Below are 21,385 nucleotides of genomic sequence, written 5' to 3' on the forward strand. Positions count from 1 at the left end.
AAACCTCATTATTGTGTGATTTTGCTGAGCAATATTACAACTACTTAGTATTCTTTAAACTTTTTTTAAAGATCTCCTGTGCACCATGAACTCAGCCAAGGACAGGGGTCAGTGCTAAAGATTCTTGCCCTTAAAGACATGATAGGGAGAGATGAACAGTTATATAAAAATGTTGTATTTGGTACCTCACAAAGAAGCCATTTTTCTTATGGAGTTCAGGAAGGACAGGCACAAAGGGGTTATGAGTTATTATTTGAGCTGGCTCTTACCAGTTAAATAGGAGTTTACCAAAGGTAGAAGGAAGAAGCAGTGAGAAAGAGGAAGTTGAATTGTGAGAGAGGGAAAAGATTCAGCATGTTGGCACAATGGGTGATTTGAGAAGGGAGCCAGGACACAGGGCAAGAAAGGGAGGTTGGGTCTAGGTTTAGAGGGAGCTGGTGAGTCCTAGGAAAAGAGTTTCATTCTGGAAGTTAGTAGAGGCCCTTAAACAGGGAACTTAAATAATTAGGTTTAAATTCAGACAAATTCTGGAAGCATGGTAGAAGATGCACAGTTCAAGACTAAGATCTTGAGAGAGTAATACTTTATAAAAATCACTGGGCGGCATCAACTGCACTGGACATTGATGAAAGTGAACGAAGCAACTCAAGGGCAGTTATGGGAGGGAAGGAGTGAGAGAGAAATACGGAACATCTGATACTAAGCAAAAGGAGAGAAATGTACATAGCACCTGACCTGAAAGAAATAGTTTTATTGTAACTGTTCATAGAGTTAAACTTTTTTTTTTTTTTTGGTCTGGTCGTGGGGCCTGAACTCTGGGCCTGGGCACTGTCCCTCAGCTCTTCAGCTCAAGGCTAGCGCTCTACCACTTGAGCCACAGCACCACTTCCGGCTTTTTTCTTTTTGCTTATGTAGTGCTGAGGAATCGAACCCAGGGCCTCATGTATGCAAAGCAAGTGCTCTACCAACTTCCCAGCCCCTAGACTTTTTTCTTATGTAAAACTTGTTTTGTATTTTTCCTTATGCATTTAGCTTTGTAGATTAGAATGATAGTGCTTATCATTGTGAATGTTAAAATGTGTTTGTGACTTTAACTAAGTATAAATATGCCATAGTACTGTGAAATTCATGTAATTACTTAATCTCAATAAAGAAATCTTTGGGAAAAAATCACTGGGCAGGGCTGGGAATGTGGCTTAGTGGTAGAGTGCTTGCCTACCATGCATGAAGCCCTGGGTTTGATTCCCCAGTACCACATAAACAGAAGAAGCTGGAAGTAGTGCTGTGGCTCAAGTGGTTGAATGCTAGCCTTGAGCAAAAGAAGCTCAGGGACAGTGCTAGGCCCTTAGTTCAAGCTCTAGTAAAAAAAAAAAATCATTGGATAAAACAGTGAAAAGATTCATACTAGTCACTGTTGAAGGAGATGACGTAAGTTGAGCTTGGCATTTTTGTAAAAGCTGTCATATCTGTCATTAGGCCCCAAATGTGGCAGGCATGGTATTTCTTAGTATTATTTTTATAACCAATTTTAATAGTAATAAGTTTATTTTTGAAAAAGAGAAAATCAAATCTCAATGTAATAAAGTTAATGCTACAGCCTGAAACTTTTTAAAGCTTTATTTAATAATTCAAGTACTATTTTAAAAAGAAATATTTATTCTTAAAAATATTAAATTCCTGTAAGAATTGCTATGAACAAATTTTAAGTGTTATTTGTTTGTTTTAAATCTATGAAGAAAACAAAGATATGTCACATTGCTCAGAAATAATGAAAACTGTCTTTGCACTATCCATTTCCTCCAGGGATCCTATTAATATAAACTACACAAAACCCCAAATTAATATTTGATATTTAGCTATGAACTCTGCACATGTAAGTGCTTTTGTATATGGGTTTGGAAATCACAAGAGATAACTAAGAGTTTGTTTCTCTTTGGAATGTAGGTTAAATAATTGTGAGGTTTTATGGTTTGTTTTTGAGACAGGGTCGTCTTACTGTATAACCAGGCTGGCCTGGAACTCCGCATGTATCCTGGGGTGGTCTTCATCTTTCTGAGTGCTGGGATTATAGATATGTGCCACCATGTCCAATATGAATAGATATTTTATTTATTTAATTAATTTATTATTTGTTTATTTTGCCTATCCTGGGTCTTGAACGTAGGGTTTGGGCACTGTCTTTGTGTTTCTTTTGCTCAAGGCTAGCACTCTACCACTTTAGCCACAGCTCCATTCTTGTTTTTTTGGTTGCTAATTGGTTGTAGGAGTCTCACAGATTTTCCTGCCTGGGCTGGCTTTAAACCATAATTCTCAGATCTCACCTTCCTGAGCAGCTAGGATTATAGGTATAAGACACCAGCACCTGGCTGTTGATTTTAATATGTACTATAGGCACATTTTTTTGTCACTACTTCCCTGGGAACTATTTTTTTTCTAGTTCAAATGTATATCTAGGTGAAAATTTCTAGTACATAGATTAATAATCTCACAATTGATATAGGTAGTCCACACACTTAATTTTTTTTGAGACAACAAATTGAAAACATATTCTCTTGAGAATATCAGAAGCAGAATTCAACTTGAAGTTAGTAAATATCCAAGTCATGAAATTAAGTTACCAAATTTATAGCAACTGCACTTTAGAAGATCCAAGAGGATGTTGTTTTCCCTCCTCTCGTGCAGGATAAGGCCATTAGAATATTAGAATACATTTGTCTTCCCAAAGTCACACTGGTTTGAGGATCATTAGTTACTTGAATTTGGAGTAACTTGCATTGCTAGTGTATGTCACATTAGCAACTTGGCAATTCTTCTAGAGAAGAAAGAGGAATAAGAGGAACTTCAAATGCTGTTATGATACCTAGGAAAGAAAGCTATTAGATTTGTAACAATTCTTATTTTATTCAAGCTAATTTTATTTAGAACTATCCTGGGAGCCTGAATAATGTCTGCCTGAAACCATTCATTCTTTGGAATCTAGAGTGTACATTTTGCTTTGAGGAGGTATTCATGGCAACAAGCTAACAATCGGCAGACTGCTGAGCTACATAAATGGTGTCTGCATGTTGGGGCATCTGCATTCTACCCTATGCTTCCATTGTTAAAATACCATTTGGAAAACTCCTCCAGCTCTAAATCATACTGCATTACCTCATGTTTGAAACCTCCAGGCATCAGCAATTCTTCTGAAGAAGGAAAATGAATAAGAGGATAAGAGAAGAGAATCCTGGGAAGTTCAATTAAAAAAATTTACAGTACCACTACCACTGAAATAAAGCAAGATGATGATGTTCTTGGCTGAAAACCCATAAAACTTTGATGATTACCTCCACTCTCTCTGTTCTGCGCCAACACACATCCTTTAAAAAAGCCCATTATACATATTGATCTTTTTGATTCAGTTAGAAGAGTGAATTTTTGGATCATTTTCAAAAGGAGGTTTATTTGCCAAAACCCCCTCATGTCAGTTCATACCAAACAAAGCTAAGAGTACTAGGCACTGGTGGCTCACATCTTTAATCCTACCTGCTTAGGAGTCTGAGAGCTGAAGGTCTCATTCCAAGCCAGCCAGGCAGGAAAGTCCTTAAACTCTTATCTCCAGCTAACCAACAAAAAAGTGAGAGGTGTGGCTCAAGGTGTACAGTGCCAGTCTTGATGAAAAACCAAATGAGAGTATGAGTCCCTGAGTTTAAGCCCCAGTACTGGCACAGAGACAAAACAAAACAAAAACCAAACCAAAACAGTACATGCGTCTTTTCACTTTCATGACGCTGCTAGTAGCCATCTTACTATTTTCCTTGCTGTAGGGCTGAGGAAGGAGAAAGGTCTCAGGCAGCCAGAGAGGAGAAATTGAAATTCAAGGTCCCATACAGCATTCTTACCCTCCTCCTCCTTTTTTTTGCATCCAATTCTTCTACCTCCCTCTTATCAAACAAACAAGGCTCCTCTGCATGTACTGCAATCTCTCCTTGCTTTTCAATTTGCATTTTTTTTCTGCTTGTACAGTTCAACAATTGCCAGGCATAAAGCAGTAGAGATTGTGAAACATGAAAAAAAAATCTCATTCAATTCAAATTGGCAGGACAGCACAGTAACAGCCACATTTTTTTTTCAGGAAGGCCAGCTCCCATGTTGCTACAAGGGTGGCGGGGGTTAAATGGTGGGGGAACATCTTCATCACTACAGGACAGAAAAGTCCCGGGACAGCTTACTAGATTATGCTTATGAGAATCTCAGACTCAGACTAACCACACAAGTCTTCCAGACTGCTCAAGTCAAGAGGCTCAAATGATCTGTGCCTAAAATATAAAGGAACTCTTCATGAGGATTAACTAGATGACCCCCAAAGGGTGAACCAATTCAGCAGTGACATCCCCTAGACACTATTTTGGAAATGAATTATATGACTTGGAGGGAGGGGGAGGAGGAAAACTGGGAGAGAATGAGGCTGAAGGGTGACACTGTTCAAAAGGAAAAGTACTCATAACTTGATTTATGTAACTGGAACCCCTCGGTATATCACCTTTACAATAATTTCTAAAAAACTTAAAAACTGGAAGTGGCACTGTGGCTCAAGTGGTAGAGCCCTAGCCTTGAGCACAGGGACAGTGCCTAGGCTCTGAGTTCAAGTCCACAACAGACAAAAAGAGGAGGAGGAGGAGAAGCAGGAGGAAGAGGAGAAGGAGGAGGAGGAGGAGGAAAAGAAGAAAAGATAGCAAAACATTAATAGAAGGAAAACACTGACCAGAGACTGACTTCAGAATTATAAAGACTATATGATCCCAATTATTTTCTAGTAAGAAAGTATTGCAAGAAGTAACAAGTTTGATAAGAAAAGTACTTACCTGACTTATGTAACTGTAACCCCTCTGTATATCACCTTGACAATAAAAAAAAAGAATAGCAGTCATTTCTCCTTGGAAGAGGAAGGGTAAGTAATCAAAAAAAATTTATTGTTAAGGTGATGTACAGAGGGGTTACAATTTCACAAGTAAGGTAATGATTACATTTCTTATCGAACTTGTTACCCCTTTCCCTCATTTTTCTTCCTCTTTCCCTCCCCTTCTCCAATCCTCCCCCTGCCCCAGTTGTACTGATCATTTCCAACATTTTGTTTGTGAGTATCAATGTTGCATTGGTTCCCCCTTTGTCCTTTGTCTCACCCTTTTGTTGTTCCCCTCCTCTTCCCTAATTCAGATAAACATATATACAATACCCAGGGTACAAAAATCGAATACAGTGGCAACAGGGGATAAACCATGGGAGGGGGAGGGGAAACTCAAAAGAAAAAGAAATCACGGAGTACATTGAGAACAATAGCGACAAAAACCTCTTATGTCAAGTAATTTTTTCTTCTCCCCTCTGCCTTTTTAAAAATTTTTCCTAATTTAAAAAATACTATGCCTTATTTTTAGGAACAGAAACAAATGTACAGCTTCCCAAATTGTCCCTTTCTATTCTCTTTGGTGCTGTTCCTGGGTCTTGAACTCAGGGCCATGGCACCGTCCCTGAGCTTTTGTGCTCAAAGTTAGTGCTCTACCCCTTGAGCCACAGCTCTACTTCTTAGCTCTTTGGTGTCTAATTGGAGATGAGAGTTCCCTAGACTTTCCTACCTGGGTTAGTTTTGAACTGCAATCTCAGCCTCCTAAATAGCTGGGATTGCAGGCATGACCCACCACCCCCTTGGTCTGTTGTCATTTTCTAAGGATGGAGAGTCCCAGAGTAAGGTTAGGATGTCACTGAGAGTTTCTTGGCAAATTAGGTCTCAAGTAATGTTTTCTTTTTGACAAATTAATGTGCCTTCCAGTTAGACCTCAACCTGAATTTAGGAATTGAAGCGAACAACACAATCCATTTTTAGAGGATGTGGAGGAGGATGAATGAGTGGAAAGAAACCTTCTGTAGCAGGAAAAGGGGCTTTGTGGCAGTCATCTGGGCTTCTATCCATGAAACTTTCTTCCTATTAGGTAACCTCATCAATGTACATGGAACCTTACAAAACATAAAGTATCAAAGAAAATGGTTCAAACTCCAAAATGTCATTTGGTCACTAAGAAACCATGAAATTAATATGGAAAAGGGAAAAAAAGTACAAAGAGCAAGGAGGTCAGGGGCAATAGCTCCAATGATAAAGTAAGCTACAAGTGTGGATGAACTGTGGGTCTTGACTACAGCCAGGCCCGATTGCTGCCTTTTACTCCCAAGGAAGGCAGAGAGTGAGCCATGCATGTTGGGACCCTAGCAGGACTTGTTAATAAATACTTCACATTTGCTTTTGTCTAGAAAGACAAAAGAAACTGAGAAATCAGAAATCCTCAGTACTGTGATACTTCGTGTTTGAGTCCATTAGTACTGAGAAGGTGTAAGAATGTCAGTTTTGATGTAGGATCCTGTGAAATTTCTGACTTGGCCACTGAATGACCAATCTTGGATAGCTTTTTGGCAACTTTGAATCTCAGGTTTCTCTGGAATTGTTTTTTTTTTTACTTTGTAATTTTACTTGGATTTTTTCCCCCTCTAGTACTGATGCTTGAACTCAGGGTGCTGTGTACTTGCTTGGCTTTATTGCTCAAGACTGGTGTTCTACCATGGCAGCCACATCTCCACTTCTGGCTTTTTGCTGGTTTGTTGGAAACAAGAGTATCTGGGATTTGTCTGCTTGACTTCAAATTGAGATCCTTAGATTTTAGCCTCCTGAGTAGCAGGGATTACAGGGATGAGTCACCAGTGCGAGGTTCCACTACTATCTCACAGCCATCAATGGTTTAATTAATTACCACCAGCTGAAGACCAGACTTTCACCAAATGGGCCATAAATATGGAGGAATATGCCATACTTAAACTACAGTATTCTACCATTCTCCAAAAAGATTTTTTCCTTATAATGAAACACTATTTTCACAATAAAAAATTATGTAAAAAAATCAGTGCGAAAGGGGGAAAAAAAGAAAAATGCAGTCCATCTCAAAGGGTCACCCCATCTCCACATTTTCAGCATTGCTCAAAAGTCCAAGTTCAAAGCTACTTCTAAGACTTGGTTAGAAATCTCATAATGGTAGGCTACTCTACACACTTTCCCATTCCAGAAGAGAGGAATAGAAAAATAGCGATGAGGACTTGGACTACAGGAAGAATGCAATCCTGCATGGCAGAAATTAAATCCTATAGCTCCATGTCTGGCATCCACAGCATGTGGTAGTGGGATATGGATACCAAAAGCTGTAGGCAGCCCTAGCCCGATGACCTTGCCTGCTGTAACCCAAAGGTCTTTCCCTGAGCTGACTACTTATTGCTTGTGGTTTTCCTCAGCAGATATGTCTCATTCCTGGCATCTCTAACTTCATGGGTCTTTATTATAGTTTCAGCTCCATTCTTTTTTTTTAATGTTCTAAACCTGGGCATTTTTTTTAATTTTATTTTATTTTATTTGTGTCAGCTCCATTCTTACAGATTCACACATCACCCTTTTTTAGAGGCTGTCTGCAGGGATCTTGACCCTAGACATACATTGCTCAGCCTCTCTGCCTTTGAAATCTGGGTGGAATCCTCTAGGATTATAACAACTCTTATCTTCAGGAATGGGAGGAAGGGCAGGGAGAAAGAGAGAGAGACAGAGAAAGAGAGAACATGGATATGTGGGCAAGCAACATCTATGCTATATTTCCTTTAAATAAAAATTATAAATTATTTTCCCATTTTATAAAATATGTCTTAGTGTGTGTTTTATGGGCTCAGAATTTTATTAATGTACAAGCTTGTATTGACCAGAAATAAATTTGGAAAATACCAGATTGTGCTTTTCTTTGTGCTTCTGGTGTAAAGAGATTCTTGACAGGAAGGGTAGGAGGGAAGGAGAGAGCGAGAGAGAGTGAGCGAGTGAGCGAGAGAGAGAGAGAGAGAGAGAGAGAGAGAGAGAGAGAGAGAGGGAGAGAGGAGGATGGGTGTTGAAGTACTTCTGTATACCTGTATCAAATTTTAATTTTGCCTCTGAGCTATCTTCTAAACACAGCTGCTATGATGTCTATAAAGCACATTTTTATGTCAGCCTAAGTCAGACACTCTTAATATTTTTTGGATCATAGACATCAGGGAGAAAGAACTGGCAAAAATAAGAGCCAACACTGATGGAGCTTAGTCTGTGCCAGGTTCTTTCATGTCGATGCAATGTGCTTTGTGAATATTCTTTCTGTTACTTTTCCTCTGAATCACTAAGTGGAATGACAACCTGCCTTAGACCCTTTGGTGGGATAATTTGCCCCGACCCATGGCCTTTAACCCTCTTACTGTTCTTAAAAAAAAGTTTGTATGCACAAATGACACACTTGTATTCCAGGGAATCTGACTCTTGCTGAAATTTTGGCATTGTATTTAGGAAACTGACCGTAATTAAGAGAAAAAAAATCAGCCTCTTTAGAAAACCACCATAGACTCTCCAAGGCTAATGATCACCAACATGTGGAAACTGGCTGCATCTCATCTGCTGATGACAAAGGGGAGAAATCAGCCTGAGCTGAAGCTGAGTGTCCGGGACACACACAGTATCCTGAGCCAAGTACAGGGATTCTCAAGGTGTGGTTCTTGGACCAAGTCACTAGGCTTCTTTAGAAATACAAGTACTCAGGGCCACTCTAGATTTATCTGTCTATCCATGGATCAATCATTATCTATCTATCTATCTATCTATCTATCTATCTATCTATCTATCTATCTATCTATCTATCTATCTATCTGTCTGTCTGTCTGTCTGTCTGTCTGTCTGTCTGTCTATTTATCTATCTATCTATCTCTCATCTGTCATCCGTCTGTTTCATAAGCTCTCTGGGTGATTTAGATGCACATGGTCCTGAGCAGCACTAGCCAGTGGACCTTTAAGTCAAGACTTCTCTACCCCATCCTCTGTGATAGCCACTGGCTACATGTAGCTACTGAACACTTGAAATGTGGTGCACGAACTGTAATTTAATCTCATTACTTTAAGTGGCACATGGTAAGTGGCTACCATGTGAAGGAGTACAGATGAGTAATATTCTTCATACACCCAGGCCTTCACATCCAAAGAGTTGACTGTCTTAGATGCTCACAGCGAAGCAAAACCAGAATATTTGGAGAATTATATTAATGACATATATTTCCTTATTCAGTATTGATATCATTTAATCTGAAAATATTTGAGATGAGAGCCTTGCAGGTTAATGAAGTATTCCATAACAGAAAACCAACTCATATGTATTTCCAAGGACTGTGAGCACTTTATTGTAAGTTGTACTTTCTTAGATAATTGCCCATGCCCTAAATCTAGAGGAAAAGAGCTTTAGAATAACATAACAACTCAAATTTTTCTTTAAAAAATAAAACCCAGCCTGTACTTGAAGGAGAGTTGTGGGATTCTGTTTGTTGGTGGAGAGGAGAGATGGCCAACAGGACTGGTTTGGCACACAATGAAGATGGCACAAAGGAAGGAAAATTCATGGCATCTTGAGGAGTAGCAAGTTACATTTGGCTAGGCTCAGGTGGGTAATGGTGCTGGAAATCAAGACCCTGGTGCATATGTGTGCCTAGTGGAAGAGTAAGTTCCATTACTGATCGCTCTCCTAACTTCTAGCCTTTGACTTTCTATCTCCTTTCTTTCAGTCTGTGAGGTCTGAAGTAAGGTCCCCCTGAGTACAAAGTGAAAGATGGAGGGAAGAGCCAGACTGAGAGGTTATACAGATTATTAATTGTTATAATTAGTCAGGTTATGGACAGGGCAGATCCATTGCAGGCTAGGAACTCTGGTAGGAATTTGATACCCAAAGGAGAACTAGGAGTTCTTTCCCCAAAGGAGCTTACAGCTCATATGAGAGAAAAGAGTGAGAACCAAGCTACCTGATTCTTTAAAAGTCTGTACAGTGTTCAGAAATGGATGGCATCAAGGTGATGCTGGCTTAGTTGTTGAGATGGCATTGACTATGGTCCTAGCATTCCTGTCTTATATGGTCAGGAGGGAAGGAAGATTCAGGGCTTTGAGCCATGGAGGCAGATTTGCTGGGGTCATACTGAGTTATGCTGGTGAAAACAATTTCTTACTTTTTTTTAACTTAAGCATTCTTCACTTGTGTGTGTGTGTGTGTGTGTGTGTGCATGTGTGTGCATGTGTGTGGCATATACAATGTGTGTGCCCACATTCTAAGACCTCTTCATGTTTCTTCATCTTTTCTCACTTATGGTTTCTAACATTTGATCTTGTTTATTACTGAGATCTTTTCCTCACTTTTTAATCAAAAGGACAGCTGTTCTTCTCACTTAGATTTCACAATAGCTTTTACAAAGACAAAAAATGTTCATGATCAAATTAGTTTATGTCCCTCTAAATTAGTACTTTCCTTTTGGGCCATGTTGCGCGCGCGCGCACACACACACACACACACACACACACACACACACACACGTGTGCTAAGTCACATGACTGGCCCCAGCACACTCTAGGATTGATCCAGACTTACCATACAAAGTTCAAAAGTATCCAGGAGAGAGAACATGTTTCTCTGAAATGCATTTGATTTGGATGTTCACTTGATTATTTATTTGTTTATACACCTGTACATTTGGATTCTTAGGAGAAGCTGTATATTTGGCCCCCAAATGCTTTGCAAATGTTTTCCCTCATGCCCTTTTAAATCATTTAAATTCTGTTCCATAGGTGTATATGTTTTAGGTTTCATTTCCTTCCCAGAAATACTTTACAACGTTTGCATAAGCAGTATAGGACAAGAAAACCAATGAACCAGAGGTGGGATAGAAACCTCAAAACAGCTGGTTGGTGCTGTCCTTGGTCCTGCCACTGACTTTCCACCCAATTTTGTCTTTGGTCAGGTCCCTCACTGCAACCTGGACCTTATGTTGCTTGGTACCTTATAGTTGCATATTACCAATGACCCTCTTAGTGGCTGACTTCTTCACCTGTCAGCCTGGGTCTGACATGAGTGCATCACCTGACTCAGCTCTGAAGAATCTTGCCCAGCAGCCGTAGGTCAGATTCTTTGATCAAGTTGGTTATTTGGGTTAGAAAAAAAAGTCCCCGTAAATGTTTTCCTCATTTTCTTTTAAATTCATTTGCAGAATGTTGTTCCCTGCAGAGGTCATTTCTGAGAGCTGATTACTGCATGAAAAATATTTTCCTTTATTATTAGTTCAGGATTGCTTTTAGATTATCTCGGAGTGATTCCCCCATGCTTCTCATAATGCGTGGGGCAAATCTCATCTCCTTCCCTGGTGGTAGCAGATGTTTTGTAACATTACATTTCTGCCAGTTCACAGTGATAATTGAACCTGATTTAGTGTGCTTAGTGTCTAAGGCTCTCAAAGAGGCTTTTAATCCTCTTGTTCATTCGAGGTAGATTAATTCTATTTTTCTATGATACTCCCTTGATACCATATTTAGCTTTTAGTTTGTAGGTGCAGATATAAATTTGACATAAGGAAGTTTAGATGTACTTTATCATTAAATAATAACTTTTCTTAATTGAGCCAAAAAGCAAGAAGCAGCAATTGTTTTAAAATTATGATTGAATTTTGACCCAAACTGTGCCAAATATAGAGAATGATGACTTGATTTGCTAGATGGTACGTAATTGATGATAATTAATTTTTTAAAAAAGTACTTATAAAGAACTGCACTAATGAATCAAATAAACATTTAAAATATAAGTTCAATTACATCAAAACTCAATTTACATACAACCTTTACTTTCTTCCTTTTTTTTTTTTTTTTGGTTGATTGTGGGGTTGAACTCTGGGCTTGGGTGCAGTCCCTCAGCTCTTCAGCTCAAGGTGAGCACTCTACCACTTGAGTCACAGTGCCACTTCTGGTTTTCTGAGTGGTTTATTGGAGATAAGTCTCATGGCCTTTCCTGCCCGGGCTGGCTTTGACCCACGAACCTCAGATCTCAGCCTCCTGAGTAGCTAGGATTACAGGCGTGAGCCACTGGCTCCCAGCCATACTACCTTTTCTTTCTTTCCTTTTTTTTTTTTTTTTTGTTTTTATTCTGAGACGGGGACCTGAATTTAGTACCCAATGTTTTCATTTATTGGCTAGTGCTCTACTAACTGAGTCACATCTTCAACTTTTACATGCTGATTTTGAATGGAATTTATCTCTTACAAATGTAAGTACATCTGCAAAAGTCTTATGTATGGTTGTGGCCTCCAATACAGACAGCTGATATTGAGGTGAGCAGTGTTGTTTCCAGTTCAAGTAGAACCCAAGTGGAAAAATCTCTCATTCTAAGATAGGTAATTGATGTGCTGTATGGTGTTATTCATATAGCTTCAGTTGTTAGCTCCAGATTTTGATTGATGTGATGGTTAATTATCTTTATAATTATCTTTATAATTGCTTGTAATAGTCACTAACAAGTTGTAATATATAATTTCCAGAGAGGAAAAAAGAGTCTATATTTATTTAAAGATTCACTATAGAACAATTGAAGCATTTGTTATTAAAATAATTTAAATCACAAATTATATAAAAATGACTTAGCATGTATGTAGTTTACCTACGCTATTTTGCTTGCTCTTTCTAAACAGGGCATGCAGGTTTTTGTATAACCCAGTGGATCTTTCAGACTAAAGGCACAGGTGTGTTTAGAATGCTCCAGAGTAGGGCTTGGCCTATAACTCAGTGATAGAATGTAAAACATGTTAAACCAAACAACAGAACCAAGTCAGGCTCTAATGGCACATATTTCTCATTCTAGATATTAGGAGGCTGAGATTTGAGGACTGACATTCAAATCCAGCCTAGGTGGACAAATCTGAGAGACTGTCATCTCCAAATAGCCAGCAAAAAGCCAGAAATGGGGACATGGCTCAAGTGGTAGTGTGTCTGCTCACATATACATTTCATACAGGTATGAAATAAAAGTGAATTGGGTAGAGAATTTGAACCTTACCTACTTGATACAATTACTCCTTTACTTGGTAAAGGAAAGCTTTCGGGGACTCTGCTTAGAAGACATGACAGATAAACATGTATTGTCATGGAAAGGTATTATGATCTGTTACATCGAAAAGTAAATTTAAGGTGAGAGGTGTAGCTAGATGGTAGAGCATTTGATGTTTAATATATGAGCCCAGGTTTCAATCCCCAGAACAGGAAAAACAGCAAATAAACAACAAATATTTGGAAACATTGTAATTTCAGGTTTATAAAAATATATAGTCAATTGTGTCAATGTATGTTGTGATGTGTATTATGTGTATGCTTGCACAGAAAAATGTGCTTAGGTGCGGATTATAGGTTTTTAAATTCTTTCTCTTTTTGCTTATTATAGGCTTAATTTTAAAATAATGACCATTTATTACTTTACTATATATACTTTAGTAAGTATATATTAATTTCTAGATGTTGTGGTTTTGTATTCCACAGTATTTGAACAATGCAAACAACTTCTAACTTATTTACTTGGTACCACGATGGTTTGAACTCAGGACCTCATGCTTATCAAGCAAATATTCATCATTTGAGTAGTCATACCCCTAGTTTTAAATCCATGTGTGTGTGTGTGTGTGAGAGAGAGAGAGAGAGAGAGAGAGAGAGAGAGAGAAAGTTGGTCACATTTTTTATAAGGTTTAGAGTTATGCTCAGGCTACCCTGGACTATAATCCTCCTATCTGTGCTTCCTTTAATCCGTGGGAATGATGGGCAAGTGCCACTGAGTCCAGCCTTTGTGCTTTCCTTGTTGCTGGGGTGAAAGCCATTGGTTGGAGTCTTGTGAAGTTTTTTGGCCTAAAGCTTCAGTCATCTGACTCCCTCTCCCAAGTAGCTAGGATTACAGGCTTGAGCCACCATAGCCCTAACTTAGCCCTTAAAAAGAAGTTTTGCATAAATAGCATTTTGTTTCTATTCTTTTTGGTGTCTATTGTTGTGTAAGTGAATCAGCCCCTAGCCTTAACTTTTAAGAGAATAATAATTGGCCATTTGTTCTCTCATAGTTTCCATGGGCCGGTTTTACGAAGGCTTTGTTGGATGGTTCTGACTTAGGGTCTGTGGCTAGGTATTGCCAAGGTTTTTCACTCATTCTTTCTTGTCCTCTCCCTTTCCCTCCCCTCTCCCTCTTCCTCTTCTCTTTGAAACAGGGTCTTGTATGTGCTTGGGCTTTCTTGGAATCCTCTATGAAGGTCAGACTGCTTTCAAAATTGCATTTCTCTTGTCTCAGTTACCAGTGTGCTGATTACAGGGGTAGGTACCATCATGTCTGAATGTAGTATTTTCCTTATTAGTTATCCTAATCCATCAGATATCCCAGGTTCTCTGTCAGTTTCCAAGGAAAACTAATCTACTAGCAAATGCATGATTTTTTTAATTTAATTTTATTTTATTTGTGAACATACTGTACAGAGGGGTTACAATTGCATGGGCAGGATAATGCGTACATTTCTTACCAAGCCAAATGCATGTTTTAATTATGGTCCCTCTCTCCTTTGTGTGGGGTGGTGTGTGTGTGTGTGTGTGTGTGTGTGTGTGTGTGTGTACGTGTGCACGCGTGGGCATGCACACATGCTCCAGTTCTGGGGCTTGAACTCAGGGCCTAGGTGCAGTTTCTGAGCTCAAGGCTAGCTCTCTATCACTTAAGCCACACCTCTGAGATAAGAGTCTCCTGGACATTGTTGCCCTGAATAGCTTTGAACTTTGATCCTCAGAGCTCAGCCTTCTGAGTAGCTAGCTAGTCTTACACAAGTGAGCCATTGACATCCAGCAGTGGTCCCTTCTTTGATAACATTTTGATGAATATTATTCATCCTTCCTGAGCATTGCTTGCACCCAGAAAACACTGATTGATTTGGCCAATTATCTGAAAAGATGGCCATGAACAAGTCCCTCACCCCACTAACTCTGTGCATGCCATCCTCAATGGCTAGAACTTATTTTGCCTCCCTTTTGAATCTAGGTTGACTTTATGATTTGCTTTCACCAGTAGAATGCAATGAGTGATGCTTCATCATGCCCAGACTTGCTCTTACTTGAAAGGTACTGTGGAGATTATTTCTTCTGTCCTTGAAAGCCAGCCAGCTTATAATGGCAAAATCTGCTGTGCTATAGGAAAGCCTGCTAAGGGAAACATTTTGAGTAGAAAGCAGTAGAGCTAAGGGTGTGGAGTGCTGAGGGGATTCAAGAGGGAAAGGAAGCAGGTAAATAGAGAGTGGAAAAGATCAGAAGTCCAGCTGGGCCAGGTTGAATGGCTGAGAATGAAGTAAAGAGATTTTTGCATTGGTGGTTTCAATGGACCTAGGGGGCTTGTTGACTTGCTCTGAGTCTGGCACTTAGCAAGGTTGTAGTTGCCAGTGTTGGCTGATATGGGGACTAGTAGAGCCACATCAGTAATTGCCTCTGACAGTCTCAGACCTTGGATTCCTTTAACAAAACACTTCTGAAGCACTGGCTCTTGAAGTTGGCTCCTGAACACACACTGCCTTCCAAAAGTCCTATTTTGATGGTTGCCTTGAATGTTGTTAGTGATTCAACTGAGTCCTTCCTCTATCCCCCATATGAATATGTTTCAGAGCAAACCTCTAGTGACTCAGAATGTAGCTTTATTTGGAAAGATGGTCATTATAGATATACTTACTGAAAATGAAGTCATCATGGAGTACACCAGATTCTAATCCAATATGACTGATGTCATTATAAAATGGGGAAAGTTGGACACAAACATGGTCATACAGAAAACAGCATATGAAGATGGAGGTGATGTGGGAGCCAGGAAATGGCAAAGATTACCAGAAAACACCCAAAGCTGTCTCCAGGAAGAAATGGGCTTCTAGACTTCACAGCTGTGAGATAATACATTTGTTTTGTTTTGGTTTTTGTGCCAGTGCGGGAACTTGAACGCAGGCTGTTCTTGAGCTTTCTTAAGGCTACCACTTGAGCCACAGCTGTACTTCTACTTTTTGGTGGTTAATTGAGATTAGAGTCACAGACTTTCCTGCCTGGGCTGGCTTCACACCAAAATCCTCAGATCTCAGCTTCTTGAGTAGCTAGGATTATAGGTATGAGCCACCTGTACCTTGCTAATATAATTTATCATATTCAGTGTCACCCTTCTGTTATTCCTAGCCATCGCCCCCAACCTTACCCATCTCCTCAATTTACCTGTTTCCATTTTCATAAATGTACATTGAATATTGTGTTTATATTCTCTTTCTGTCTCCATTTGTCTGAGGAAGATCCCTTTGAAATCATACCAAATGGCTTGTTTCATCTACCATCTTTGAGCCTCTATTACCCATGAATATGTTGTCTTTTATCCCAAAGTTTGTAGGAAATTAACAGTTCCTTGATTTCCTCTAGAAACTTGTTTGTATTAGGATTGGCACTTTTTATTCCAATATAATCATTTGCATGATTTTTAGGATCATAATAGAATCCTAAAAGTGGCACATCTCATTTAGAAATGTTTAGTACTTTTTAATAATACTGATACTGGCTGCATTATGCAATAATAATGAAAATCACATTTGCAAAGTAGTAAATGGTAATGGGGCATTCTGAAATGCAAGAAACAGAAAATGTACCAAAGGAGAGGGAAATATGTTTTATTCACAGCTTTCTGGGTGTCCATGTTCTTGGGTCACAACATAGGGAAGAGATTAAATATAGTGTAACTAGGTGTCATAGTACCCCTAGGGTGAATGATTTTGATCAACCTATACAATTCTAGTCAAAGAAGGAGATTTTTTTTTTCAGTCATCCAAATCTAAGAGGATGGAGGTGTTGTAATATTTAAAATAGATTTTCTTTTAGACTGTATTTGAATTATGTATATTAAAACTGGATCTCTACCTTAGAGGTATACCTTAGAGTATACAACTCCAGGGCCTATCTCAAAAACAAGCTATGTCTATGGTGGCTCATACCTATATCTCAACTACTAGGCAAGTGGAGATAGGAAGATTGTAGTCTGAGGTTGATTCAGGCAAAAGTACAAAACTAAAGCAAGGGCAGGAGATATGGTCCAGATGAAAGAGAAGAGTGTCTGACTGTAAACCTCAGTACTATAAACAAAACAGATTCTAAAGCAAGCCAACTATATTTACTATAATTTAACATAATAATTTTGTTCTCTTCTGTTTATAATTTGATTGATAATTTGCCTAAAGTCTATTTGGAAACAATAGAGTATGACTCCTCCATCTTACCAGTGCAGTTTTAAATCAATTTTAAGCTAACTAAATTTACCTTTGTGTTTTCCTTCATCTCTCCTACCCTCTTGCTATTCTTTTTTTTTTTTTTCCTTTTTCTTTTTGTTGCTGGGGATTAACCTCCTCCGGGCCTCACACTTGCTAAGCAAATGTCTACCACTGAGCTACATCCTCAACTCTACCCTGCCCCTTTAGTATTTTGCCTCAGGACCCTCACATGGAAGCCCACAGAAAACTGGTGGATGTTGATCTGTAAGGAATCTAAGAAATCCCTGGCTGCGTGACTTAATCCAACAAATGCTGGTGTATGTGAATCAGAACATTTTGTGAAATTTTTAGTATTTCTTTTGGCAGTTTAATTACCCTCAATTCAGGAGCACTCTGCTTAAAACCACTAAGATTAAACAAAGCCAGGTAAGTTCCTGGGCAGTAGGGATCTACTCACAGAAAAATATATGGACGGATAGATGATAGATAGATAGATAGATAGATAGATAGATAGATAGATATCCCCAGGGAACATGCCCTTGCTGTTATTTTCATAGAGAATGTTATGAAAATGGAAGAGAAAGGAAAAGGACTAGATTGTACTTGATTCTCAACAGGCTTGGACTGTTTATTGAAGAGCAGGAAGGGGCACAGACCTTCCTGCATGGATGGAGGCTGTGTACGGGAGGTGGGATTGGAGTAGGGCTTTTATGGGGTCTGAGCAAGGAGGCAGAGGTTAACAAAAAGTCATTAGGTCGAGGGCTGTGGAGGCCCACAATGGAATGTTTACAGCCAGGCTTAGATAGATTGCCCTGCCTGTGTTAAGCAGTCTGTGTATATCTGGTGGCTTGCCTGACCTCTGTATGCACCTGAGATAATAGGGGGGGGGGGTCAATCCTTCAGAGAATGGTTTTTCCTTTCACCTTTTCTCTTCTCTTTGATTTTTGGTAATCATTGGCCCACAAGCTGGTTCACAGACATATAGCTTTTTCTAAAATTTCTCAGTGAGTTGGGAATGCTATCTTCACTCTTCTCAGACCAGAAGGCACCATTTAATGCAAGAAGTGAAACTATCCCATCTTCCACAAGGTCTCAGGGCATTATGTAAAGCCCATTCTCTTGAATCAATTACATGCAAATTCTGTGTACTTGCTCCAGCCTACTAAGGTCACACAAGTGACCTTGGAGCCTCACATTTCAGCCTCATAGGAGAATGTTACCAGATATGCACCAAGAGAAATGGCTGAGCTGGATTAGTCTTGGTGGCTACCCATTCTCTAAACCAGCAAAGACATTGTCATTTCCATGAGGCAAGATATTAGTGACTTTGGCAGCTTCTCGAAGGGCAAAAGTCTTGAGGTCACTTCACAGGGATGTAACCTTTGAAATAAGGAGACTGATTTCATTGTTTTCTGGGATTGAAAGTTTTGTGATTATAATTCCTTATGCAAAGCCATCAAAAAGGTGCTGACTCTCAGAGCCTGATTGGTTGCAAAACATTAATTTCCCATTCCTATCTTCTTCCTTGCGGTAGCCCTCATTCTGTCATGGCTTAGCTGGGTTCGTTGGTGTAGCATCCAGGTTGTAGGAAAAGGCTGATACATGTGTTCTGGCCTCTCGGGTAGAAAGCAAGATGTCCCCCAGGGCAGAAAGCAAGATGTCTGCTATGATTTCTACCTGGTATCTCATCATTTCTGAATTATTAACATGTGGTTTGAAAATGAGGTTTGAAATTCACACCTTAGACATATCATTCATGTTCATTCTGTGAGAAGAGGACTTCCAAATCTAAAATTCTAAAACCTCTGCTGCCTTGGGATATAGTATGAGGTTTATGATATGAAAAAGGTATTTTTAAGCGATTTATTGAACCTGAGAATCTCATTTCATTGCTTTGTTACAGATTGATGTTCTCAAGGCAGATCTGGAAAGTGCAGAATGGAAAGTTTTGGAGAATCTTATTTTGGAAGATGTCCTTGATCAGATTGGACAGCTCATCTTTGAGATCCACCTCCACTGGCCTGGCTTTGAGGTCAGCGGCAATGACAGCAGTGTGGTGCGGTTCTGGTACAGCCTCTTCAAAGAGTTAGAGTGGAAGGATTTCAGGCTTTTTCACAGTTATAAAGATTTGTCTAAACCACAGCTCTTCTTGAAGAAAGACATTTTCAATGCTAGTAGCTGTTACACTCTAAGCTGGGTGAACACGAGATGGAAATAGAAGCAGGACCTCATCAAGGACATGTTTGCAGAGGGATCTTTCCATTCTCCTGGCCACAAGTTCAATCCTCCCTCTAGCTAGCTGTCTAATCCTTGCTCAAGCAGGGATTGTGGTGTTGTCTTTACAGTGCATATAGCCTGGTGCTCAATGTGTGAGAGGTGTTTAGTTAATACTGGTGGAAGGGACAAACATGGATACCCCCATTTATCCAGACTTGGGTTCTGTTGCCTTTGATAGAATGTGGGGGATGTATATAATTTTTCCTTATAAACCCATTATGTCTCTATAGTCTGTGAATTCATCAATGCTGAAATTATATAAATAACCCACTTTTACTAGTTTGATGAGATTCTTAAGTTCATTGTTCACTGTTCAAAATTGGGGCTTTCATTTGATTTAACTCACTTCTTTCCAGATTTTGCTGGTTCACCTTAGAAATATGCTTTTCAACCTTGTGAATTTCAGTCATTCCTTCTCAGTCCTTGCTGAGACCACACTGTGGCTTCATAAAAACTATTGCTTCTGGTTTCTGGAAACTCAGATACCATATTCTGCCCTGAACTTAAAAGGGACTATGAAGAGCTTCAAGATTCTTTCTGTACCCAGCTTTAAATCCCTTTCATTTCCAGTGAAACTAAGCACAAAGCAGGATCTGAGAGTCATCACTTTCGCATTCCCTCTGCTTCAGCCTCAGCAGAACATGTAGGTTGTCAAGAATCAAATTATTTCTATCAGTTCTGCTTACAGAAATTCAAATTCTCTATTTTGAATAAACAAATCAAAACCTGATTTTCGCCACACTTCATCCCTGCTCCCAGATTTTTCTTTGTAGAAACACTTGCCTAAACATTTTTCTCAGATATTCCTGGTTGCCTTTTTGTTTTTGTGTAGCTTAACAATGATCACTTCTCATGTGAGAAATGAACACATACTAGGATACATAGGATAATTTCACTAACTTGAGTCCAACATTTCTGATAGGGTTTTTAAAAATGTTTTAAGAACTCACTGCACTAATGAAAGCTGTTGAACTGAAAACAGGTTGGATAGCTGGGCACTGGTAGCTCATGCCTGTAATCCTAGCTACTAGGAGGCTGAGAGCTGAGTGAGGATCAGTTTCAAAGCCAGCTAGGGCAGGAAAGTCCATGAGCCTCTTATCCCAATTATCATAGTATACACATGTGTGTGTGCACACACACAGACATATAGACACAAAGTTAGAAGTGGAGCTATGGTTCAAGTAGTGGAGTAACAATCTTGAGTGAAAAAAGCTAAGGGTCAACACCCAGGCCCTGAGTCCAAGCCCCTGTAACAGCACAACAACAACAACAACAACAACAGCAGCAGCAGCAATAACAAAACCCAAAAAGCAAGAAAAAGAAAAGGAAGGAAAATAGTGGCTCAGTAAAGTATCTCAGTTAAGCATTTTAAACACTATGAGTTTGCATGGAAAAGTTAACTGCAGTCTAGTTTTGTTTATATTATATTGCAGATATTTTTCATAAAAATTTATACACTGAAATATATACATAGTAAATATTTTATGCTAAAGTATAAGATGTGTCGACTTTTAAATGTCCAGTCTGATGAACTTTTATATACAGGTATACATAGAATTAAAGATTTGATTAGTGAAAGCTATTTTGTATAAGGCAAGTTAACCATTTATGTTAGATTGGTGGTGCATTGACTTCATCACACACACACTATATATATCAAACAAGAATGGATGTGCTGTTAAAAAGGAATTTAAACACACCCACTCGTATCCACCTACTATGCAGCCTATTCAATGGTTATTCCTACTTAATGTTTGAAAGTTCTGATGGTTGCTATGGTTTCCTGTTTCTAGAAATATGCTCATCACAATCAATAAAGTTAAGATTTCTTAAACTTAGCACTATTACCATTTGGAGTTGGGTAATTCTTTGACAGGGACGTGAGAGATGTTCTAGGCATGTAGGGAAGCTTAGCAACAGTCTTGGCTTCTGACCCCTAGAT

The 21,385-nt window shown here is 39.1% G+C and overlaps 1 protein-coding gene across 1 annotated transcript in view; it reads left to right on the forward strand.

The window, feature by feature from the left end:
• Nucleotides 1-19,542, forward strand: part of Mettl24 (methyltransferase like 24) — a 93,965-nt gene extending 74,423 nt beyond the window's left edge. Inside the window, exon 5 of the mRNA XM_013022432.1 lies at nt 19,070-19,542. Within this exon, the coding sequence (XP_012877886.1) occupies nt 19,070-19,384 (315 nt within the window). The 3' untranslated portion in view covers nt 19,385-19,542. The remainder of the gene's footprint in view (nt 1-19,069) is intronic.
• Nucleotides 19,543-21,385: the final 1,843 nt, after the last annotated feature.

The sequence above is a fragment of the Dipodomys ordii genome, unplaced genomic scaffold (genome assembly GCF_000151885.1).
Source record: "Dipodomys ordii isolate 6190 unplaced genomic scaffold, Dord_2.0 Scaffold62, whole genome shotgun sequence".
Classification (NCBI taxonomy): Eukaryota; Metazoa; Chordata; class Mammalia; order Rodentia; family Heteromyidae; genus Dipodomys; species Dipodomys ordii.